The sequence below is a fragment of the Trematomus bernacchii genome, unplaced genomic scaffold, assembly GCF_902827165.1.
Source record: "Trematomus bernacchii unplaced genomic scaffold, fTreBer1.1, whole genome shotgun sequence".
In the NCBI taxonomy this organism is placed as follows: Eukaryota; Metazoa; Chordata; class Actinopteri; order Perciformes; family Nototheniidae; genus Trematomus; species Trematomus bernacchii.
In genome coordinates, this window is record NW_022987973.1 from 14,077,722 (window position 1) to 14,103,441 (window position 25,720).

The window sequence follows — 25,720 nt, forward strand, 5'->3', positions numbered from 1 at the left end:
TAAGCCCCCGCTGATTGGTCCAAATTGACCAATCCACGGACTTCCTCACACACACAGTGCAGGCAGCTCTGCTGATTTCTCCTCCCTGGCTGCAGGCTGATAACAGACAGTTGGGATCGCGGCGAAATTCTCTCTGCAGACCCATTCTCACAGCGTTTATCAACCTTTTTCTTACTCAATATCAAGCCACACTTATTGTTTTTACTTCGACTGTGAGTTTGTGTGTGCTCAGGATGAGTTTGGCTGTGCTTAGCTGTGTATGCTAAACAAGGAAACAACACTTCCACGGAGCTCAGCGCGATTCACAACGTCCCGACCAATCAGAGCACACTGTGCTCACAGGGAGGGTGGGGGCTGGAGCTTTTGGAGCTACAACGAGCCGTTAAAGGCAGATAGTGAAATGCAGTGAATACAAGTAGTTTACAGAGATGCTGTATGAGAAAATTGCACAATATAAATCTATTTTAGTATACCTCAACAATGGAATTATGATCAGTAGAAATGGCCATGACATGGGACCTTTAAAACATGAAGATCAATTTTCTACAAATCAGCATGTAAAAAAAAGAATATAAGGTTTACCAATGCTCTGGAGTGAGCAAATTCTGATCTCTTGAGAATCTTTTTGTATTACATTACTTGAGATGCAGAGATTTAAAGTTGGAAGCTCCTGGAAGAGGAGAATACATTTTGAGATGCATTATAGAAAAGTGAAGGCTTTATTTAGCTTTCAATAAAAGAGACAGAGTCGCATCTGAGAAAGAGAAGAGCATTTTATTCAGCACTGTTTTTATTCCAATGTTTCAAAGGAGAGAGGAAGGAGAAGACTGTTTGAGAATCAGTTGAAAGTGACAGGGGTAGCAATGAGGATAACATGTACAATTTTTTTTTTTCATTTTTACATTTTTTCCAGCAACAAATGTTCAGAATGGGAAAGTTCACGCAGTAAAAACAGGTAACTGCTTGTGGTTTCCAAAAGTGAGCATTTACTGTTACAGTACTATCGGGGGATCTGACCCGATTTAATCGGGGAAAGCACCGCGACCATACAGCTTTACCATTTTTCTCGTCTCATAGAAGTGTAAAAAAAAAGCAAAGCAAACTCACTCACTTATTTTTCACTTTTGGCCCTGAATGCATATCATTTACAATTTTATCTAGATTTGAGATCCAAACTGTTTTGCATGTACACTGTTCTGCTGCTGTATACCAAATGTTGGGTATATCTCAGCATTACTTTTGGAGAACTTTACAGTAGTAGTGTAACCAACTCTTAAATGAAAAAGAGAAAATGTAAGGGAAAGCGGTGAGTCATCTAAGATGTTTCTAGAATGGCAAAGGCAGAAGAATGTACAAAATAAATGCACGTAGCCTGCATGTATTTGTTTCAAGCCCATTGTAAACCAACTATTTCAACGAGAAGCTAGTAGGCTAGTTGTCTTACATTGAATCTCTATAAAGGAGCCTCCTAACCGAACAACGCTCATCATGTTAAGAACAAAAACACGGGAACAGAAGCAGTGACAAACGAAGAGGAAACAAAGCACAATGTTTCTTTGCAGTTCAGGAAGAGAAACGCTGCATGTGGGAGACAAACGGGCAGAAGTCCTATAGCCAGCTCCTGAGCGTGGCTTTGTTCTGCTTCGTCCACTCTGGTGAACAACGGGGCTTTACCTGCAAACCCCACAACACCAGCAGACTGCGGCAGAACCATGAGGTAGATCACTGGTCAAACTGACCACGAGAGAAAAAAAAAACCCTCCTAAAAGATGTCCATTGGGTGTAAAACTTGTAATTTCATAAAAGTTCTGCTCTTTTTTTTTCAGTCACGTCTTGAAGATTTTTTTTAAAAAAGGATAGAGGGAAAATAAGGAATTACCTTGCTTTTTTCTCAGTATTGCCTTGGGACTCTCAATGTTTTATTGCTACCAGAAGACTAGATAGCGAAACACTCAATGGAAATCTCCATAATTTCACACACACGTTTGTTCAATCAGAAATATGACACCTGATTAAGTTTGATGAAAAAATGTTAGAGAATGTTTGATGTGGCGTAAGGAAGGCACCTTTTCCAATAATAAATTCATTAATTTCCTAATGAAATGGTCACCTGTATCAGCTGTCAGTGCAGTTGAACATGAATTGATTTTGTGAGCTATTCTGTGGCAAGATAGATATTCTTTAAACTTCAGTGCAAACAAGGTTTTGCAAGTTTTTCATATATCACAAATAAAGGAATTATAAAATCATAGAAACTTTGGAGGGGGGGGGAACTATCTCAATCTCATGCATGTTTAATATCACATCATACTGGGGTAGGAGTGAAGAGGGGGAGGTTAAGGGGGGGGTGGGGGTCCTCTGGCATTTGTTTGAGAATCCTTGAAAAAGAGAAAAAGAAGAGCATGTTGTTTCTTATCAAAATAAATCTTTTTTTTCTTCTTCTGTGATTAGCCAACTGTTTGAGTCCATTTACACTGTCCTCAATTTCCACCACAAACATTGGGGCTGTGCAAAAAAGTTCATCTGGTCCAATCAGAGAAGGCGGTGACTGTTACCACGGTGATGTCATCGGCAACCTCCCACCTGCCCTCTGGCTCACAGAGCAGCAATCTAGCCTGATAATAAACACAGTAAGCAAAGGCATTGATATTAAACCATAAACTAATATCAGCAACAGTGGGATCTTGGTATCATTGACTGACAAATGCACCCTGTATAAATTATATAACTTTTTAACAAATGGTAAACCCATAAATTATTGGTATTCATGTCTTTAAACAAATGTATAAAGACGTGAATAAAGCAGGTACTTATAGTCAATTAAACTGTTGATGTCTTATTATATTGTGCTACCAAAACTGGTATTAGGAGGCAGTGATGTTGCTGAAACAAACATTGTGCTTGGGTTAACGTCAGCTGGCTTACATTCAGAAGCTCCAGCGTACCTGTGGTTACTTGCCGAGTTGACTGTAGGGAGACGAGTTGTTGGAAGAATCCACTTGTTGCGGCGTGCCGTTTTCCTGAAAAGCAAAAACAGCGTCTCTCATTTAGAGCGTGATAATAACTGTCTTCACGGTGTTTGCACTGAGATAATTGATAGTTGTACAGGACTAACTCTACAAAAACAACTCAATGCTGTATGACTCCCATATTTGATTGTATAAGATATGAGATTGGAGTGGCATGGGCTGGAGTAATATCCTGTAACAATTTTTCTTGAAGATTTAATGACAGTTTAATGGACACCAGGTGGAAACGGGAGTGTTTTGAATGAAAAGCTGAATGAGACAAAGAAACATTAAACTTACAGCTGCTGCCTGCATGGGCGGATACTGAGGCATGTAAGCTCCCTGGACACCAGGGTTGGCCGACATATACTGAAAGATAAGAAAACAATGAATACATCTCAATTAGTAAATGGTATTACATTTCGTCCAAACTTGTTAAACGGGCATCTTGTGTTACTCAACATGAAAAGAAAAGACATTAGAAAGCTGAAACCACAGGAAATTAAAAAAAACAAAAATCATCATCATGTACATAGAGATAATACATTCCTAGTGAGGATTCAAGAAAGTTATAAAAGAAAATTAGGTTAGGATACAACTACATGACAGTGTGAGCAAATCTGTTTCAAGTTTAATTGTAAAAAGGTATAAGGAAAGGAATTCCATCGTTTGGGACCGTTTCAGTACTTTTTTTAGGCATTGAGAAGAAATGTTGCTTTACATATAGCATTAAGTATTTTAGAGGGGGCTGCATTTATCTAATATGTCCTGCACATATAAATGCCCAGCCCAAACAAACTTATAAGATAAATAAAATGTTTCATATATCAATATACATTTTATTTTATTCAGATAATGGTGCAGAATTTAAATCATGAAATAGACTTAATCTTCAACCTCCCCTATATGACTTATAAAACACAGAGATCAGTAAATCTGCCGGTTTATAAAACTAATGTTGAAGTATTTAGTAGAAACTGTGTGAAAAGATACTTTACATTTATGGTTAAATTATGCTTCACACAAGACTTTACATTGTAATTGTTTGTAATTAGACAATATGCTTGTAATTTAACATACCATATTGAGTGTCATGAACATTTCACTGTCATTTAAAAATAATATAATACAATAAATGAATAATACAAAATAAAGATTTCACCGCACTGATCCAGGGAAGTCCATGCAAAATGTCCAATTACGAATATTTCAAATAAGCCACTGTTCAGCCATGTTCACAAGTCTGTGTCTAGTCACTGTTATACACAGATTGCATGAATTGAAACCAACATGTTGCCCAAATAGCTGTGAGTGTTTTGTATTTAATTATACTTTACAGGTTTAATTTGATTAGTGCTGTGTGATTTTCCACTCACCGCTCCAGAGTTTCCCAGTGACAGCTGGCCCATCTGCTGAGTAATCATGGCTGAAGGGTGCAGTGACATGGAGGGATCCACAGAGGGAGACATCACAGCAGCCTGTAATACAAACCAGCTGAGCCTTCAGCACACATCACATGGTTCTGGACACTAAATGGACACATTCTGACGAAATACCTGATAAAATAGCAAGCACAGGATGCAACAACAATGACAGGCAGTGTGTGTGTTGAGTATTACACACGTCACTGTTTAAAACCTAGTCTGAATAGATATTTTACAGCACATATGCAGCATTAACGCTGTTGCGATATATTACTCTGAGGTTAACATGAAGTATTTGACGCTCCAGGATTACAGGATGAAAATATGTAAAAGGAGGTGACGTTGCCAGCGCTAGTCTGTTTTCAGATGTGGTATATTCCTTTAAACATGACGCCTTTAGGGAATAGTCCATACAAAGTGGGGGAGGGGGGAGATCAGCAGAGACACTTGTTCCACTGGAAACCATCTGTTGGAAGAGTCAAAGAGTCACAAGACTGTCTCTGCTCCAGGCATTTCCTGCTGGATCCAGAGAAAGGCGGGGGGAGAGGGGGCGGTGGTGGCTGAATGTCTTTTTAGTTGTTCCCATTTTTCTTCCATACACACTCAAACACACATACAACGTTTAATACACAGTGGCTATTTCCCAGAACTGGCGTCAGCTCTGGCCTTTTCCTACATTTGGGGAAGCTTTAGACGATGTTGGTTTTATTGTGTCAGCAGAACGGTCTGATTAAAGTAACACTGTGAGCTCAGAGCTGCAGCGGCGCCACACACCCATTTCCTGTACACAGAATAGGAGGTGGTCTATAAAAAAAAAAAAGGGCAAATGCCGTTGTTAACTTACCGGGTGTTGCATGATATATGGTTGATGTACCCAAGAATGACTCTGTACCTAATGGAGGGTCAGACAGGAAGGGAGAGGCAGAACAAGAGACAGATGGAAAATAAGAGTTATTGACCTGTCTGGAATTAAACTTTTATGTTACAAACTAACTTAACAATCCTAATAACCATTGTTTTTCCCCAAAAATAACTCTAAATGTAACATTTGATTCAAATAGCATATACTGTATCCATCCATCCATCCATTTCTGCTCAGGGACCTTAATCAACCATGTAAATCCAGAAATAGTGTTCAGCTTTTGATCGAAAACTTAAACTGCTCGATCATCCTACTTGGTGTTGTCAGAGATCACACTGGGCATGAAGGGAACCTGCAGGGGAGAACCTTCCCCCTTTATCCAAGTGAAAAGGTGATCCTTTGTGAGACTTCAATACTAGTTATGGATTGGTATGAAAAACTCCTCCCTCAAACACAAGACAGCTCATACAGTAAGTGTTCACAGAACCAGAGGCCTTGAGGTGCCAGGTCGAGGATCGAACCTGCAGGTGTTTCATTAAATGTAAGGGCATTTCCAACCGCACAAAGAGAACCTCTGAGCTTATTACTAAGAGCTAAATACCAAGTCTCCACATGACAGGAAAGTCTAGCAGAAAGGCTTTGAAGACAGGTCCAAAACACGTCGTTGATTTACCTGAAGAACACCTGGTGAGGGCTCTATTCTAAAGTGCTTCATCACTTGTGCACATTTATTACAAGCAAGGATCTTGTTTCTGATGCAAAGAAAGTATTGAGTCCATAAGAAATATTACAAAACATTGAGCAACATCCCAAGTTAGGGAAAATGTGTCTCAGAGAAGATGTACCTGCTGCAAATATGAGGTTATTTTGCCCACTTTACTCTAGAAAGCATAGTGTCATATTACATTATTTCTGGTTTACCAAACTCTTCCATTTTGAAAGGATTTGAATATAAATCCACAGGCAATCTGAGCTGCCACAGTTTGCAGTGGCCCAGGGCAGCTTTAACACCTATTGTTATATCTAAAGCACTTGTACAACCCACACACAAGCAACAAATAAACCGATACATCAAATGCAAAGAGAAGGTGAAGAGAGAAAGAGGATATCAATTCAGTTATTCAGGATCTTCTGCAGTACCTGGTAAGCAGAGACTGGAGACATGTAGGGAGACATCGCCGGCTGCACAGCCATTATCCTGTTGCTCACTGGATATGGAGAAGGATAATACCTGGGAAACACACAGTATTTCAAATTAAAGCTCAGCTAATATTTCTTTAGTTAAAAGGTAAATGGTGCCATGACCTGCTACATGTAATGTGACTTACCCATTCTGTATAGCTGCTGAGGAGGGGTCATAGGTAAGAGTCATTTGACCCTAAGGTAAGGAAATAGACAATAATTAGAAGTTACATATGTGTATGTTACTACTATATTATCAAAATGCGAATCAAATCAGTGCCTCTGAACAATTTATTAGTTATAATGGGTTTAAATGGGAGCAAGTTAAGAAAATATGCCTTTTGATTTATCATTTATCATTTTTTTTTGTACTGTACAACTCCGAGGAAATTGCTCATAATTTGGTGTACAGATGTAAAAACACCATAACTGTTATCACTATCTTGACATTTTTCACAATGAATCCTGGAAAAGATTTACTATTTTTGCCGCTATTTTTTCACGTGTATCCAGTGACTTTATTTATTCTGTAGTAGACAACTAAGGGGATAAGATTTGATTGTAAAAAGACTTGCATATAATAAAAAATACAACAATAAAAACAAAAAAGTATTAAAGCAGATACATACTAGTCTGAGATCTCCTGTCTGTCCATTGGGAATAAACCCGCTGTGCGCATGTTTCTTCCTCTGACTGTCTGCAAACTTACACAGCAAGGGCTGAGAGGGAGCTGGGGGCAAAGCACGAAAAAACAACAAATTAACCGTCACTCAGAAATCCATCACCAGCACCTGCGCAGTTTTCATCTGAGCAAGAGTGAACAGAAACGTGAAATTCTTTCCTACCCATAGCTCCAGAAGCGATCTTGATAAACTTTCCATTGAAGTGGGCGATGACGGCATTACACTGCTCTGTGGTGTCCATCCTGACAGTGGAGAAATATAAAGCAATGAATCATCACAAAATCACACGGGGACGATCTACTGGGAATTTCTATTGTGAGGAGTGACACAAAATGGGATAGTTTGAGAATAATTGTTCCTCCTCATTTAATGCCATTTCTCATTCAATTATGAATGACAAACCATGGTAGACGAAGATTCACAAATGGCTGTGTGTATATGAATTGGGACAGGAGGTAATATTATTTACTTGTAAAAACAGTAGCACATTTTTCATTTGCATTGAAATGTAAGATGCTGTGAGAGAATGACGTCAACAGAAACGTCAATACAAACACAACCTTCATGTGTATTAATATGTACACTGTTTGCTATTATTAACTCACTGACAGCAGTGTAAAAACAGTCCTACAGTCAACAGGGCCGACTTCCAGAACAGCTTATACAGTAATACGTTTGACTGTCATGCTTAAGTGCATGAACAGTAGCCACATGGAGCCATTGCGGCACTTAATGCAATCATCATCACAAGTTTATAATCAAGCTGAACGATTTTTTCTACAACTGATTTAATATTTCTGTGACTGACCTGGCAAAGCCCACGCCTCGGCTGTTGCCGCTGTAGTCTCGGAGGATCCGTGTGGAGACTACCTGGCCGAAGGGCTGCAGCATGTTCTCCAACTCTTTCTCGTCCACAGAGAGAGGCAGGTTGGAAATGTACAGATTAGTGGGGTCCTGCTCCTGTTGCTGCTCACAGAAAAGAAGATGGAAAATAAGACGTTCATTAAATGTGTTTTATAGTATATTCCGCATTTGACCTGAGAGAGAGCATGCTGAAATACAAAAATAATTACTCATGAAGGAGGCTCATTTGCAATAAATATATATGCTAATAAACTAGAAATTATGGTGGTTGTGCTCTATTTCCTCATTGACACATTAAATACTGATGGATGTTTATTTTCTGCTTAGAAATGTGTCTGTATGGAACATGGTTTGTTATTTAGGTTTAAGGGTCAGAAGAAGACATTACTTTGAACAAACATTAATGAGCTCTCCTGTGTGCACACGCACCCACACCCACCCACAGATACACACTTCATCTGAGCTGAGCAGCAGCTCAGCGCCTCTACGGTCTTCCCTAGAAACAGCAGGAGAGCAGCGTAGCCTAGCTACCACAACACACAAACTGTGCTCTGCGTGTTTGTTCCGAACAAAGCAGCGAGATGCAGGTCCCCCGAGAGCACCTTTCATCAATGAACTCTCAACCATGAGTTTAAGCACAACCACACAGGCCTGGCTGGGAAAGGGACTGAAGGAAATTAACTGATTCAATTTCCACTGCTCTCCACTATGACATAAATCACACATGTGATGCAGAAAAACCCTGTTTGGGATCTAAAGATATTTTGGATGAAAAACTGGTTACTTTGAATTAGTCACAGAGGATCAAGAATGGCTTACAGCAGCAGTACTGTTGCTACAGTGCTTCGCTGCAGAAATGCCTACATCAGTATGCATGAACGATAATTGTTAACACTCAGTGACATAGTAATAATACTGGTAAAAAGATCTCTACACTCTCTACAGCTAAGCCTAAGCAGGAGGGTGTGTTAGTGTGTGGGCTTGTGGTCCTGTGTGTAATGTGTCACACTGACTGACAGGTTATTTGGCAGGGAGGGATGTGACATCTGGTTTCTACAGTGAAAGTAAATGGGGTCACGGGAAGAACAGCTTGTCAGCTGAGGTCACGTGACCAGTCTAATGTCAGACTCTAACAAACACATGCGTGAATTAAAGAAGCACATACACACACACACACACCCAACTCACCTTGGCCATCTGGGCCTGTATGCCGCTGGTCTTCAGAGCATGGACTGCCTTTAAAGCAGCCCCCGGGCTGTCAAAGTCCACAAAGCCGTAACCTGTAGTCGGAAGAAGGATGGTAGTATTAACATAAATGAAAAAAGCACCATCTTTTATTCATGTTGTAATGTGTCACTATTACCGAGTGATAGATCATATTTATTCATATTTATTGTTAAGTAGTGTAAATATATAGAACATATATTTAAAATGTTCAGTCACGTCAGAATTGTTATCTTAATGTCTCCTATTAAACATAAAAAACGGAATCTCTCAGAGTGATTTCTTAAACATTTTTGAAAAATAGTTAATCATTTTCAGTAATTATTTAATATATTCCCAAGAGTTATATAAAAAGATTGATACAACTCTTGTATCTGTCTAAGAGCAACTATAAAGCTCACTAATTAACATTTTATATATTGTTGTGTTTAATCTGTACATTTCCCTTTGCTATGCACAGCGACTTCCATCAGTAAGTCAAACTATTCCTTTAAGAACCAAACCGGCACCAATGTTTAACCAGATGTATGACTTAAGAACACGTACGTTGCGTTCTTTTAATTTTCCAAAGCCTACCATGATGTTTCTGATGTCTTTATGTGTTTTCCTATCACCCAGTACCTCACTGGTTTCAATTCATTTCTTTAAGTGTGAAAATCTGTGTGTAGAGACTGTAAATCTGCTTGAGTTAGTTAATCCATCATAATCTGCTTTCGTTGCATTGTATTGAAACCTTTGCGAATCAAGCTACACTTTCAGCAGTGATGTCATGCAACAACACAACCAGTTTGGCAAATATATAATGCTTTTAATGTTTTTTATAAATAAAAGCAGACACCTTCACAATTCATGTTGACAATGGTGAATTACCCAGCACAGGCAAAGTATCAAATTGCCTCAAAATAATATTCGTACACTATGGAGAAAAATGAAAACCATGAGCTGCATAGAAGGTTTGGAAATTCATTCTCAAATCTAAAATCTTGTGGTATTTTTATATGGTTTACAAGTGTGCTGACATAAGTAAATAGCATCAAAAGGTAGTTCGACAGTCCCTGGTGTGATACTCTTGAACATGCATTGGAGATTTAGAGGACTGAGGACTGAAGTTATATTGCTACATTTATTTATTTTCTAAATCTGCAGCCCGGATAAGTGATGAGGAGTGGTAGTATCCTTACTGACCTTTACATTTGTTGGTTGTCTTGTCCAGGATTGCCTTTGCTGACTGAATCTTGCCATACCTGTGCACACATCAACATGCAGGTTACTTTAAACAATTATCTTCAGAAATATATATAGGTGAGACTGGTGATATTTAGAATGTTTCATAACCGCCTGGACTTCTTATTGTGTATTGGTAATATCAAGTGTCTCTCTATACATATCTACAGGACATTACAGTTTAATAAAATCAAAAATAGAATACAACACAAGCAGAAAAGGAAATATTGATTCAATTACAAAATGTGGTCGTATTTCAGAGGCACATACTGAACATCACCGCTCTCCTTCATGTTTCCTAAAATCAAGCAAAACGAATGTTTCAGGTTTTGCTTTATCTTTGACTTTACACTAAGGTTGAACTGTGACACGGGCTGCGAGCACACACAACATACACACTGAATGCCTAGCTTACATCACCATTCAGACCTTGTTGCTATGAAAAGCACTTTCATTTCTGCTTTGTGCTGGCAAACACCATTGGGAAGATGAACAAAACACAAGCAAACAGGACACAAACAGCTGCTGCTGCTGCTGGTTACATGGGTGAATGCCTCGCTCCATATGCTTGTGATTCAGAGGGAAAGAGGAGACAAAACTCCACTAATTACGGCATCCACCACACTAACCACTCACAATGAAGCCTATGGTATCAGGTATCGGACATGTTCAATGACTTGCCTTTTTTTTTTTTTTTTTTAAACAATCATTTTAGTCTGCTTCACATACCACGGTTGAACTAAGAATTGTCCATGTGTCTGTTTAAAGGGGTATGGTGATGGGAACATTTTATGTGTCAGAATACATTATGGTTTACTAACATTTCTTTTTTAATGCCAACAATGAGGCACTAAAACAGCAGACTGTATTTTATTGTCAAATGTCAATTTAGTCTATTTAGCTATGGTCTTTTACATTTTAAATATTTCTTTTGATTCTGAACATGTTCCCATGAGTTTCTTCTTAAGAATAATGAAACCTATCAGAAAGAAAAACATCCGAGGAGACATTTGTTGGGATTAACCAAACCTTGTTGCAACCCAGATGAATGTTCTTTTTTTTTTAACTGGCCATATTTAGCATATTTCCAGCACATGAAACATTCCTTCAAATAATATATATGTATATATATATATATATATATATTATTATTACCTAATAGTTAATTTACTTGAATTTGCAACTTCAATTTCACAGCCAGTGAAATATTAATAATATATATATTTAATTATTATTACCTAATAGTTTCATTGACTTGAATTTGCAACATGAATTTCACAGCCAGTTTTACAGACTGTATTTTGGTACATATTATGGTCCTGTAAGAGACCATAATCAATTCAGGCATGAATGACATTGGTATGTGATATCTTCAGCACACTTTGACTCTTCAGCGAACTAGAATATCAATGACAAAACACTGGTGTGCACACACATTAGCATACTGGTTACGCTTATACTGTCCATGCTTGTGTACTCACTGGTGACAGAGTTTGACCAGGTCCAGGTCTGTAGTGGCGGGAGGCAGGCCGCGGATGTACAGGTTGGTTTTGCTGAGCTGCTCCAGGCCTGTGCTGCTGCTGTTGCTGCTGCTGCTGGGACTGGACGGAGTCATGGGGTAGGACTGCACACAGGAAACCCACTGTTAGGAAGGGTATGGGAGCTAGATAATCTAATTTAAACTCAGGTCAACAGTGATCACAAGAACATCTCATCATCTGAGTGAAACAAAAAATGCAGAAACACAGAGGGCATGACCTGACATTGTTATTTTATTATCATGCTGCATTAAAGGTCATCCCTTGTAATATTGTTAAGATAATACAAACTGTTCCCCATATTAGCCAAGACAGCTAATGTCCTCCATTGTAATGGGCCAGTGACATTTCAAAGTACTGTACTTAATATTTCTATTTCTATTTATTTCGGTGAGAAATGTGAAATACACATAATCATTTTGTATGTTTATAACAAAAAACACATGCTGAGCTTAAAATAGAAGGCAGTGCTATAATAATTAACTACAGTCATGTATTGATACCTGAGATTAGCAGCAGACCTATGGGTCAAATAATATAATGTTATAATTTCTCTTTTACTGTGATGAGAATAATTCTAAAGCGTCTGAATACTTATTTTGTCGGTGTTTGAGTGGTAGGAGAGTTTGACTTTTAAGCTCAAGGATGGTGTAAAAAGGTAGTAAACCATAGCATATAACAAATACCTAATCTTGTATGTGGGCCTTTGTGAATCACAAAGTGATTACATCTGCGTTCACGTCGTACATCCTGCAATAGTGTTTATCACAAGCATACAGTTTTCTTCATACTTGTGAGCCAAATCATGCAAAGCATTTCCTTCCCCTTACTCATTCATTAAAATAGCTCCCAGCCACCCCAAACCCACTCCAGATCAGATCAAAGACAAAGCATGGCAGAATCGCACCATCTGTCCATAACCAAAGGACAATCCACTCCAAGAGCCAAAGCCAGGGATGGATACAACTAGCCATGCCAACAGGAATCACTGAGATATCCTTCCACGGTCATTTGATGGATAAATGTTCACGGCAGCTTATTTTATAGATGAAATATTGATCGCTGTGGCAGTAACCATCGGCCTGTTGTGTCTCCAAGCAGAGGCCTTACATTTTTCTTGGTGTGCAATTACAATACTAACTGTGTTTGAGACCATCAAAGGTTCACATCAGTCCTCAGAGACAGTACGCCTACTCCATTAGAGGGCAGCTACAGTGGTACATTTCACCGAGGCATCATCACACCTTATAGCAGACTAAACCTGCATTACGCCTACACTTAAAACTCATTCACCGCTTCCCTGCAGGGTTTCATATGTGGCTGGTTTCAGATTACTGCCCTCAAAGTCATATACTGTGCCTTCTGATGAATAAATATTTCAGTTTCAGCTGATATTTGGGATCTCATAAAGGCTGCAGGCTCCATCCAATTCAGCTGAAACAAGGCTCACATTACCACCATCAGAGGTGGGAATAGCAGCTGCTTCCCACCTCTGTGCCTGCTTGCTTTCTTTTCCCATCTTCCATCTGAATATCGAGGATGTGATGGGAAAGCAAAGGGCCACAACCCTGAATTACCTTTTGGTTCACCTGAGAGGTCAAAACGACAATGCAGGCAGCACAGTTGACCCCAGCAGATTGACATACATTACATTACACTCTCCCTCTCTCATTGGATTCACCCAGAATGCATTAATCTATAAAATGGACTACAATAACCGTCATGCATATTGACCAGAGGGGGTGAGTGACTGGGCAAACAAGGTTATATGGACACAATAATGAAAGTATCGGTTGTAGAGCTATGGATGGGGTCAGCAGCTGGTTTTATCTCTCCGTTCAGCCTATCAGAGGATCAGCTTCCCGTTTGACATGTCTATATTTTTTTCCCTATATAATTTAATTAATTTAGAACAAAAATTACGAGATGTACCCGCATTTGTGCTATATGAAAGCCATAAAGGATTTCCAATGTCATCTATATCAGTCTGTACATTCAAATGCTGCCTCTCGAGTAGGGGGAGAGTGTAGGGGGGTTGGGAGGAAGAAATAAAATACATACAAATAATTATAATAGAATAAACCGACGTGTGTGTTTGTGGCCTACCTGTTTGCGAGGGGCTGCCTTCAGCGGGTTGCCTGTGTTTGCAAAGATCATCCTGGAGGTTACAGATGGGATATTTTTTAATTTCCCAATAAGAAAATCGCAACGAGCAGCCACTAGAGACGGAATCCGAGCCGTGTACGAAGCCTGTGAAATAGCCAGTCGGTTTTAAAACATCCGCATACTGAAAGGGCTGCTTAAGAGTAAAAAATAAAGCCTTGGTCCTGCATAGGTATACTGACACATCTATACAGTCAGATGCACACCAGGCGATGGACCAAGCCTTCGGTCCGGTTCATTGATCTACGACGTCCTGCTGCAGACCGCTCGGCAGTCCCACCTACTACAGACCAAACCATCTCCGCCTCTGCAGGGTGTTCCACATCAAAAAAACTGCGTGGCCGCCTCTTACAAACTAGCACTAGCGGTTTGTTTTATGTAACAAAGGCACGTATAGACGTCTGGTGTATGGGGCTTTTTTTATAATCGCATTCAAAGTGTTTTAACGTTTGATTTGGAGGCTCACAATCAGTTGGGCCGAACACTCGTCGCCTTTCATGTTGTTGTCGTCCGCACATACCAAGCATTCTTCACCCCCTCCTCCTCCAACCACACACACACGCACACACACTCACACACATACACATACACACACACACACACACACACACACACACACACACACACACACACACACACACACACACACACACACACACACACACACACACACACACACACACACCCTCTTCCTCTTCCTACCCTTCCCCCCATCCAACACACTACATGTCAGAGAATCAGGATGCAATGAAATATAAGCAGGGACTGGCCTGAGCTGGAGGTCACACTCTGCCTATATAATCCCAACTATGGGATAGAGTGAATAACTGGGGAAGAATAAAGGACACAGATTTAAAGATAACATGCCTTTTTAACTTAAAATAAAACGAGTTCTCTTAGACATACTGGCCTATATATGCTCTACATACTACTATCATCAGATCATGTGACAAAAGGTTTTAATGGTGAAGTAGAAACATATTGACTCATTGGCGAATATATCAATCAAAAGAGGCATTGATATTTTTCACTTTTGAGTGCATTCACAAGATTGATTTGCTTACTGTATATGCAGTTTGATAAAGTGTAAACTAAGCATTTTTGCAAACACAAATAACTCACAGCGCTTACTGATGAACAAAAACAGGAACTAAAGCTTTAAAGCTTCTGGTCGAATGTTGCTTATTAGTAGGGGTTTGCTGTCGATGGTTTAACATATGCTAACCATCTTTCTACATTTCTGATCTCCCATGTTTGACCTCTAAGACCTATTTCAGTTCATCAGACACGGGCTTACAAAAAGCTTTTAGTTGTTGCACCCAGATGGAGGAACAGCCCCCTTCATTAGAGCAGGCCAACCCCCTCAATGGAATCAATCAAACCAGCTCTTTTCTTTATTCACAGCCTGTGTGCAAGTTTGTGTTTTTAGGTATTTTGCTTCGTAATTCTTATGATAGGTTGAGCCAGGGCGAGCACTGGAAGACACTAAGATCATCATCTTTTTCTCTCTCGGGATAAAGAGATGTTTAGTGTCTCTTCAAGACATGATAAACATACATTTGAAAACTTGAATACAATAACAATCTATAAAAAAATGTAAAAAACACAATAAGTTTGATCATGGATCTTATAACAATACAATGTTTCAACCGTTGTTTTGTTATTGTGTCAAACAGCAGCCTCATTGATACTTGAATTAAGACCCTAATATGAACATAATGTAAAGTATGACATATTTTATGATCAAAAATGTGAAGTGATACATTACACGTTACTTGTTAGACACTTTTATCCAAAGCGACTTACATACTCAATACTGTGGGCAATCCCCACAGGAACAATTTGGGGTGAAGTGTCTTGCCCAGGGACACAATGAGATGCTGACTGCAGTGGGGTTTGAACCTGTGCTCCCTTGATCCAAACACCAACGCTCTATCCACTGCGCCACACACCTGCTTACCAACTTTCTGTACAGTTTTTAATACTCAATGCCACAGATACATTTCAGTTGGTACAGCATGTATCGAGGTTGAATATGGAGTCATATGAGGACATGGTAAATCTCCATCAGAAATGTATTCTTTGTGGACAATTTAAAACAATATTTAGACCTTACATTTTACAAAAAATATTATTGAGCAGTCAACAGAATCTATTACATTACATTGCATTTAGCTGACGCTTTTATCCAAAGCGACGAATAAGTGCATTCGACCAAGAAGATACAAACTTGAAGAAAACAGAATCATATAAGTACATCAGGTTTTATAGCGCCAAAACATTTCAAGTGCTACTCAACTGGCTTTAGATAAGCCAGTCCTTTATTAGTATATAAGTGCTTTGTTAGTAATTGTATTGCTCGAAGATGTGTAAGCTTTCTGCTGTCCTGATGTCAATCGGGAGCTCATTCCACCATTTTGGAGCCAGGATAGCAAACCGACGATGATATATATAATCATTAGGAAATATGCAAATTGATATCTCAATATTTTACAATAATGATTCAATCTATTTGTCGTGCAAATATCGGTCTTTCTTTGTTAATTTATCGAGTAAGTGATCTTAACTTAAGTTACAATGCAACAACATAACAATATCATACAACACATTAACAATACTTTATGGTCCAACGCATAAACTCTTCAAACCTCATTGAGGAATTGGACTGGCATGCAGTGCAACCATACAAAAGATTTTACCTAAAGGATATAAAATGATACACAGCTTTTATGTAGAGTATTTTAATGTGTGCAACACACACACAACACACACACACACAATCTTCAGGGCTTTATATCATGTCAGTGTCCTTGTATGACTTTTTTTTTTAATATAACCTTTTCATGTTATGCAGTATTTCTATTTTTGGGTGAAATCTGGCCTTTCATTTTATACATAAATGACAGAAAATTAGACGGAAGAGTCGAATGATGGGCAACAAATAGCCAGACAAAATTAAACCAAGACTGTGCATCACAGGGAACGCAGTTTAACAACTATAAACGGATTGGTAAAGATGCAGCAGAGAGAAAAATTCAATTTAATTACAGCTAGACAGACATGTGTGTGGTCCTAGAGATGTTGTATTTAAATGTCGAGGTACACATTTCCCTTTCACTGTTATCTAATTAAACTCATTTTATATTCACATACGGACACTTAAGCAGTGCTTGCCCCTAGCAGCCATCCTGCTGGAGATTTATAAAGCGAGCCTAAGTCCAAATCCCATCAGGGTGCTGGGAAGCTCTTAAAGCATCAAATTTCTCTCGCTTATTTCCTCCGCTGGTAGGATTACGGTTTCATGCTGGTGTCGTGTTACAAGCTACCTCTGATGTTCCTTGAAAAGTCCAATCATTCCTATCTGAGTAATCAGCTGCAGTAGTATTTAGATGGTTTCCTGTGCTTGTTGTCACCCAGTTTGGGAGTTATTGATTGATTAATCCATTGGATCAAATGTGTTGTAAACTGCCCTTTTTGTGGGATGTTAGATTTGATATAGGATTTAAACGGAAATACACATTTAAGCTGCATACATTGTATCATTTTGCATTGTACCTTTAACCAGCTCAGCTTCAAATTTATCAAATATTGAATCCTTCGATTGATCTGTGGCCTTTGGGACATTTATCCATTGTTTGTCTGGGTAATTTATCAAAAAGCTGCCTCTCTGTTTCGAGCAACAAAGTGAATAGGTTTCAAATTGTACAACTGGGAAAAAGTCAACCAATCACAGGCAGAGCTGAATTCATTGAGATAACCCAGTCAGCAATAATGATGCACGCTTTGTCTACTTTTGGAGGAAAGAGAATGACAGTTTTTCCTGTATTGTTTTGGCTTGGATCAAGTTGTTGCTTACATCAAATCCTTTATTGGTGAAGTGTCAATATTGCAATCATACAACGTTTATTATATACAGAATTACTTCTAAAATCAGATGTAATATTAATAGGCTACAATTAATGAGGAAAAAGTAGTTGACAGATAAAAGCTCATAACATTTATCAAGTGTGTCTGTTCCCATCTTAACAAAAGCTACATTTAAAAAATAGTAATAAACGTATGAGAATATAAAGTGTTAAATACTGAGGCTCTAAACTGTCTGGTTCAAGTTTATGTTCTTTAAGAATGTGTTAGAAAACTAATGTTAAAGTAATAAAGTTTAATAAGTAGGATTACTTCGATTAAGTAACTGGATTATGTTACACATTACTTTTTAAGGAGGGTATATGTAAATATCAACCAACCAATTGAATTTCCAATAATACCTTATTAACTGATTATTATTATTACATATTCATAGGTTCACTCAGGCTGGATCTCAAAGGCCATAGAAATGTTTCAAACCTACGTCAAGGAAGCGCATCCTGGTTACGACTTCTGAGTGGTGTTGAGGAGGGGAGAGGTCTTGTGGGTGGGGAGAGGGAGGGGCTGAGGAATGTGGATGATTATCTGCCCCTTCCTCATCCACTGATGAATTAGGGAATTTGAAATTCTTGTAGGTGAGCTGTCTGTAACCAGTCACTACTGGTGGAGATTGTCCCAGCTCCTCTGCTGGAGTGGCAGCTGTCTGGCTGTAACATTTGAAGACAAACAGAGCTGCTTTTCCTCAGTCCTGTGATGGTGTGGTTTCGCTCATAGTTTGTGGCTCCTCAGGGAATAATGAAATGCTTGCATGTTGAAATATGAGAAACCTTACAAACATCACAGCCATTTTCATTCGTTTTAGGATTGAAAGAAAGATGCTGTATCGTTTTTTTTTACAGAAATGACACCAGTACAGGAAGTGCTAGAAAGCAAAGTCAGGGTGCATCTTTACATTGATTTAAAAATATCCGTTGTGTCCAATCCATTGATGCACTTAAACTATGAACAAATAAAGCACATTATGTTAGCTATAAAGATATTTCACTTTATACATACTCTCAATAACAAGTGCAATGATTTCAAGCATGTTTGACCAAAATAAAGAAATAATGAGGCATAGACCCAACAGAAGAAAACAACCCTAAGGTAAACTCCAGACTGTTGTCATCTTTTACAGAAACAATATTATAAGTATCAAGATAAACTGTTATTTTACATGTTATTGTTTATTCTGTTTTATTACAATGTTAAAGCTTAACTTCTTCTTATGTTTCTAATTTCAAGGCTGCAGATGTTTCACTGCTGTATAAAATTAAACCGTACTTTAAACACATAATTTAAAGCGCCTATTTGTAGAGAACTGCATAACACAGAACCAGTGATATAAGATAAGCTAACTTAATATATAACGGGATAACTTAATATATAACATTTTTTATCCTGTAGTTTATTGTTGTGCAGCAGTTGGAGCATAACGTTGGATAAAGAACAAATATATAAAGTGCCTAAAACAAAACATAAATAACACATAGATATTATTAAAAAAGTTCTAAAACTAAATGAAAAATAGGTCAAACATTTAACAGGTTATATGTAGATTATACATAAACACATGTATTAACATGTGTCAGCAGTTACATAAAAGCAGTCGTTGGCAATGTAAATCGCAGTGTTGGAAGATGAACTAAGCACAAATACTATGCACTTAAGATATTCCACTACAAGTAAAAGTCCTGATTTCAACATTTCGCATAAGTAAAAGTACAAAAGTTAACTTAAAGAACAAAAAGTAAAAGTACTCATTCTGCACAATTCCCATTTCAGAATAATATGTACAATAATAGGTACAGAAGAATGATAAGCTAAATGTACTTCAATTGTCAAAAGTAAAAGTACTCGTTAAGCAGAATGGATCCATTCACAGTATTATATTATTATTGTTATTATTTTATCCTGTTTTTCTTAAGAGTATTTTAGTGTTGTTGTTGGTCAATGTGGACAAAATGTAGATAGGCCTACTTGAAATACTCTGTAATTTGTAGTACACTACTGCATTATACCATAGCATATCGTGTGTTTTAATACGTACTGTGAGTGCGAAAATAAATGTAGTAGTGTAAAAAGTATGATATTTGCCTTATAGCAGAGTAGAAATATAAAGTAGCATCACATGGAAATACTCAAGTACCAGTAGGCCTACTTCAAAAGTACACTACACAGTTAATGTACTCTATTTCATTACACCACTGGTAAATCATGTATCTCAGGCTACACCAGTTTATATATAAAGAGGAAAATCACGCAAATAAATGCAAATTTAGACTTTATGACATAAAATAGTGCAAGTTAATAGTTTTATGACAGTGGCGTCCCCTTGTGTTTGGTGTTGCAGTTAGCAGTCGGGCGACAACAAAACACATCATCCGTGCGCCGGAAGTAGTTTCTGTACAGGACGACAGGAATCTGGCTGATTCATTGTTGGTTTGACTTGACTGAAGAAAGAAACACAGACTTTTCTAAAAACCCGAAATATCTGACAACAGGCAAGTAGACTTATATCTTAAAAACAGCCAGTAGCCTTCATAAAAGACGGTGAGATGGAGTCAGTGTTGGTCGTTGTTGCTGTGTTTCTTGTGCGTGATGACAGAGGCATAGCATGAATAAGCTAACTTCAAGCTAAATGCTAACTGCAAGTTAAAGTACCGAGCGATTAAAGACCCTCGTTTGCTCAATTTACTTGTAATTTTTTAGCTGAACAGAAGAAGTGATACTTTAAATGTTAGATCATTGTGATGCTGTCGGACCCTTTATATCGTGTTTGCGTGACTACGGGTAAATTAGCCAACTGAAGCTAACTAGCGGCTAACGTACATTATATTTACGATTTATTTGGGTCCTAAAATACTCCATAATATATCTAAAATGAATTAAACTGCACCAGGACTTAAAATACACAAATCATGAGAATTTATATAAGTATATCCAATATAATATCCAATCTACTAGGCTATAATGTAAACACATTTTAGGGAACTCGTCTTATTTGTGAATTTCCCGATGAAACGCATGACATTATGAGGTCTAGGACAACACACCTGTCAATTTGAGCCAAAGCAAATCCTAGCACATACGACATACCCTTAACCTTACAAGTCATTATTTTATTTCTCTTCTGTTTCTTTTGCACAGCATTTGTATTGTTCTATTGTTTTGTCTTTTATTTATGTTGCATTGTTGAAGGAGACTGGGGCTTAAGGTTTTCACTACTATAACAGCACTAGCTACTGTGCATATGACAATAAAACCTTGAATCTTTGAAATCATAGCTACACATTTAGTTAATTGTTTATTGTTTAGTAAAGTGAGTGAGGTATTTGACATTTATCAAGCTACATGTTATGAAACTATGATATATTTCAAAAGAAACAAGCTAATTCTGGCTTGTGCCATGACATCTTTGTACGGATTTGTTCTTCTTTAAAATGCACTTTGATATATTTATTTTCTTACACTCTAAAGTCTTGTGAACATTAAAGTTATCCTTCTAATAATTGCAGATTGTCTGTCAGCTGTATACTTTAAGGAAAACTCATGACCTCATTGTGTTTGTTCATCAGATTTCGATATGGACCGGCTGCTGAGGCTCGGAGGGGGAATGCCAGGGCTTGGCCAGGTAACACAGTTTGATTTGTCCATACAATAATACACAAATCTGATGGTTTCTATCAGAACTTCGGCAGAAATTAGTCCTGGGGCCCGTGCTTGTTTACCTTTTTAGATTTGCTGCTCCAAGTCCAAAGATGTCCCCAGTGCAGCCTGGTTTAACATCTAACCAGTTTTCCTTAGTTGCATTAAACTTTTATACCCTAATACTACTTTTAAGCATAAATGTATTAATGTTTAATATAATTAAAATAGGTAAAAGAATATTTGTGGGCCAGACAAGTAATTTCAATTATATCAATAGTAAGATCAATGTATATCTGCTTCAATCCCAAGTCAGCTCACATCTTGACACACATTTTGTGTCCATGCCAGGGTCTTTATGTAGTGAATCAAACCATATAAATGTAAACGCATTATACATGACATGAATTACAATTCTAAACAATAGTAGGGTTGTAGTGATTATCTAAGCAAGTGCTGTATTTGAAAGGCCTCAAATAAACTTTGCTCTTCCCCTCAGGGCCCCCCAACAGATGCCCCTGCTGTGGACACGGCAGAGCAGGTTTACATCTCCTCTCTGGCTCTCCTCAAGGTAATCCCACATCATCTGCAATGATCATTGACTTTTATTAATGGTTATACATTTATTTTTTTGTATTTGAAATAACACTCCTCTCTTTTTCGGTTGTTTCTCTTCATTAGATGTTGAAGCATGGACGTGCTGGTGTACCGATGGAGGTCATGGGACTGATGCTGGGAGAATTTGTGGATGACTACACAGTGCGAGTGATCGATGTGTTTGCCATGCCCCAATCAGGAACAGTACGTATTTTATTTAATATTGTGATTATGCCCCTTATAATGTCATTTAAAAGTTGATGTATTCTTGTTTAATATGTAGCTGTGCATTAAATGCCTTGTATGTATGCATGCTGATTATGACAATTGAATACAGGACAGTGTATGGTGCTCACATCTGCCTTGGCTCTTTATTACTAAATTAATGTTTTAACCTCTCAGGGTGTGAGTGTTGAAGCAGTGGACCCGGTGTTCCAAGCCAAGATGTTGGACATGCTGAAGCAGACTGGAAGGTAAAACTCCATCACAAACCTACAGTCGCAGTAATTCAAAAAATACTTTGTCAGTGTTGTGTACATTATTTAACAACTTAAGTGTAAATCCAGGGCTGTTTTAATAAAACAATTATTTTTGAAAAGACACATGTCTTTTGTCTACGTAAACCCTTCTGTGGATACCTTTTAAACATATTAACTTTTTTCTTCCACCCTTGTGGCTCATCAGACCAGAGATGGTGGTGGGATGGTACCACAGTCACCCTGGGTTCGGCTGCTGGTTGTCCGGCGTGGACATCAACACACAGCAGAGCTTTGAGGCCCTGTCAGAGCGCGCCGTCGCTGTGGTGGTTGACCCCATTCAGAGCGTCAAGGGAAAGGTAAAAATGGAGAAGAAATAAAGTGCATTAACAAAGATTTTGAAATTACCTACTTTTCGGTAATCTGGTCTAATGTGCGCCCCCCACTTCTTCAGGTTGTTATTGATGCCTTCAGATTGATCAATGCCAACATGATGGTGTTGGGTCATGAACCAAGACAAACAACATCCAACCTGGGTCATCTGAACAAGCCCTCAATCCAGGTAACGCATTGAACACAGCACCATCACCTCCGTTCAGGGTGGATTTCTTCTAAAATACCTGGATATGTTTTTTCCCCCCCTCTGAACAATACTTGATAATCAACAATGGCCAGATAAAAACATTTGACTTGTTTTGTTGCCATCAGCTGTCAGATTAACAGCATATCAGGCACCATATCGTTATGAGAGTACATTTGGTCTCATTTCAAGCCAAAACTAAATAAATCTTGAATCGGACTATATCCTTCACTACTGCTAAAGATACAAACCGCATTGCATCACAACAAAGTGGAATATGAATTGTAATGTTGTGGATTTTGCTCTCAGACCCCAGAGGTTATGTAGCATGTTATTGCTTAATGTATTTACCTTGAGGTTCCTTATGTTTCAGGCTCTGATTCATGGACTGAACAGACACTACTACTCCATCACCATCAATTACAGGAAAAATGAGCTGGAGCAGAAGGTATGAGAAAAAAACTATTACAGAAACATTTATTATTATTACTTTTATTAATAGAACATAACCTCAGCTCTTATTGTTGTTCAGATGCTGCTGAACCTGCATAAGAAGAGCTGGATGGAGGGCCTGACCCTGCAGGACTACAGCGAGCACTGCAAGCTCAACGAGACCATCGTCAAGGAAATGCTGGAGCTGGCTAAGAACTACAATAAGGTACAACTTTTTAGACATCCACCAAACAAATATATGGAAACTACAATATATAAAAAATATTCAGAGGGCTTGACTGGCCTTTAAAACAACACACAACACATGCGGTTCTGTTTGAATTATCTAATGTTTATAGTACATTTGACTTTAAAATGTTAACATACAATTTAATAAAGTATTTAATGAAATGCTCAGCTTAGGATCAACTAGAAGTATGTAGCTGTTTCTTTCCTTTTTGCTGTTTTGGGTATGTTTCTGGGCGTGTACTTTATACAAATGTATTAAGCTTAAGCAGATCAAAAGCAAGCATACAAGAAGAAACTGCAAAAAAAAGGTGGACATAGGTCTAAAAAAACGCAAATAGCGGTGAAAAAGTGTGTTTACAAACCGCACCTGATGAATCCTACTCATTGTGCCTTTTAAGAAGGCTTAGTATTCAGTGGTTAAATGGCAGTTTTGTGACCAAAGAAAATCACTGCTCAATCATTTAATTCCACCCTGGACTCCGGTGCATCGGCCAGAGGATCGATGAGTGACTTTCTGTTGTGTGGCTTTACGGCTATTAAACCTAATGCAGTTAGAATCCCATCATACTAATGCTGGTCCACACACACATACACACACTCTGTATTTTCTTTGTACAGGATTCCTAGGGCCTTGTAAGACCTAAAACAAATAAACAATATTTCTGCAACGCAATATCTGCAAAAGAGTTACAAATAAGCATGCATGAGTTGCTCCTGGTGTGCTCCCACAAAATATGAAAACATCTTCGTGTTTCCACCTCAGGCCGTTGAAGAGGAGGACAAAATGACCCCAGAGCAGCTGGCTATCAAGAATGTTGGAAAACAGGTAAAGATGAAATTTTAATCTTCAGATAAAAACTATCATTCATAGTATGTTTCTTTGTTTCAATATGTGTCAAACTGCTTCAATGTCAGTGAAAGAGAGCCTAGGACTAGAGTCAGAAAGTGCAGAGACTATTGAAAAGAAGAGATCGAGTTAATCTTTCATTTAAGTCTTCTGAAGTTTTTTTCGAAACCATAAACTTGTCTAAACAGATATTGTATTTTTTAAATAACACTTCATAACAAATCCCATTGTTGATGTTTGTCCTAATGTTCTGTCCCCGCAGGATCCCAAGAGGCACTTGGAGGAGCACGTAGACGTTTTAATGACTTCCAACATCGTTCAGTGCCTAGCTGCCATGTTGGATACCGTAGTTTTCCAGTAACGGGCCTGTGTGTATAACTGTTAATATTGCAACCCTTGTTTTCTTTTATATAAAATAAATGTATGATTGAAATGAAGACCTTGGCATGGGTGATTATTTTATTTAAACATTAAAAGCAATACATTGCATAAATCTGTCAGTGCACATCATTTGTGCTTAAACCAAAATATAGTTTAAAATAAATCTTCCTTTGTCTATTTTTAGACAAATGCATAATTGACAGAATAATTTCACTTTTATCTAGTGTTTGTGTTTATCTGAATGCTCATACAATTCTTAAACAATGGGGGACTACTTTTTTTTAATTTCTTATAGAATCCAAATATTGTATAGGACACTTTATTTAAAATCCTCTTCCTGATGTAATACCCGTCCTAACCACTAGTGGGTGCAAGAGTTTCAAGTTACAAACTGAAATAATCAGAATCACAAGTAGGTGTGCACATATTAGGAAT

At 38.1% G+C, this 25,720-nt stretch overlaps 2 protein-coding genes across 4 annotated transcripts; one reads left to right on the top strand and one right to left on the bottom strand.

The window, feature by feature from the left end:
- Nucleotides 1-755: 755 nt before the first annotated feature.
- rbms1a (RNA binding motif, single stranded interacting protein 1a) lies at nucleotides 756-14,457 on the bottom strand. Of its 3 annotated transcripts, none has more exons than XM_034116868.1 (14): nucleotides 14,116-14,457; nucleotides 11,953-12,113; nucleotides 10,433-10,491; nucleotides 9,212-9,303; nucleotides 7,968-8,125; nucleotides 7,322-7,401; nucleotides 7,106-7,206; nucleotides 6,623-6,672; nucleotides 6,435-6,525; nucleotides 5,277-5,324; nucleotides 4,385-4,486; nucleotides 3,309-3,377; nucleotides 2,926-3,020; nucleotides 756-2,615 (listed from the first exon to the last, which is right to left on the bottom strand). In XM_034116868.1, the coding sequence occupies exons 1-13, from the start codon at nucleotides 14,164-14,166 to the stop codon at nucleotides 2,952-2,954; spliced, it is 1,131 nt and encodes a 376-aa protein (XP_033972759.1). In that variant the 5' UTR covers nucleotides 14,167-14,457; the 3' UTR covers nucleotides 756-2,615; nucleotides 2,926-2,951. The 3 variants fall into 3 exon arrangements, with proteins under 3 accessions (XP_033972759.1, XP_033972758.1, XP_033972760.1); XM_034116867.1 differs by having other exon boundaries at nucleotides 2,946-3,020; nucleotides 14,116-14,456; XM_034116869.1 differs by having other exon boundaries at nucleotides 2,946-3,020; nucleotides 11,953-12,095; nucleotides 14,116-14,455.
- A 5,978-nt stretch (nucleotides 14,458-20,435) lies between these two features.
- On the top strand, nucleotides 20,436-25,341 carry psmd14 (proteasome 26S subunit, non-ATPase 14). Its single transcript, XM_034117083.1, has 11 exons — nucleotides 20,436-20,579; nucleotides 21,654-21,709; nucleotides 22,223-22,294; nucleotides 22,405-22,524; nucleotides 22,723-22,793; nucleotides 23,005-23,155; nucleotides 23,251-23,358; nucleotides 23,750-23,824; nucleotides 23,909-24,034; nucleotides 24,821-24,883; nucleotides 25,167-25,341. Exons 2-11 carry the CDS (start codon nucleotides 21,662-21,664, stop codon nucleotides 25,263-25,265), a joined length of 933 nt encoding a protein of 310 aa, XP_033972974.1. The 5' UTR covers nucleotides 20,436-20,579; nucleotides 21,654-21,661; the 3' UTR covers nucleotides 25,266-25,341.
- Nucleotides 25,342-25,720: the final 379 nt, after the last annotated feature.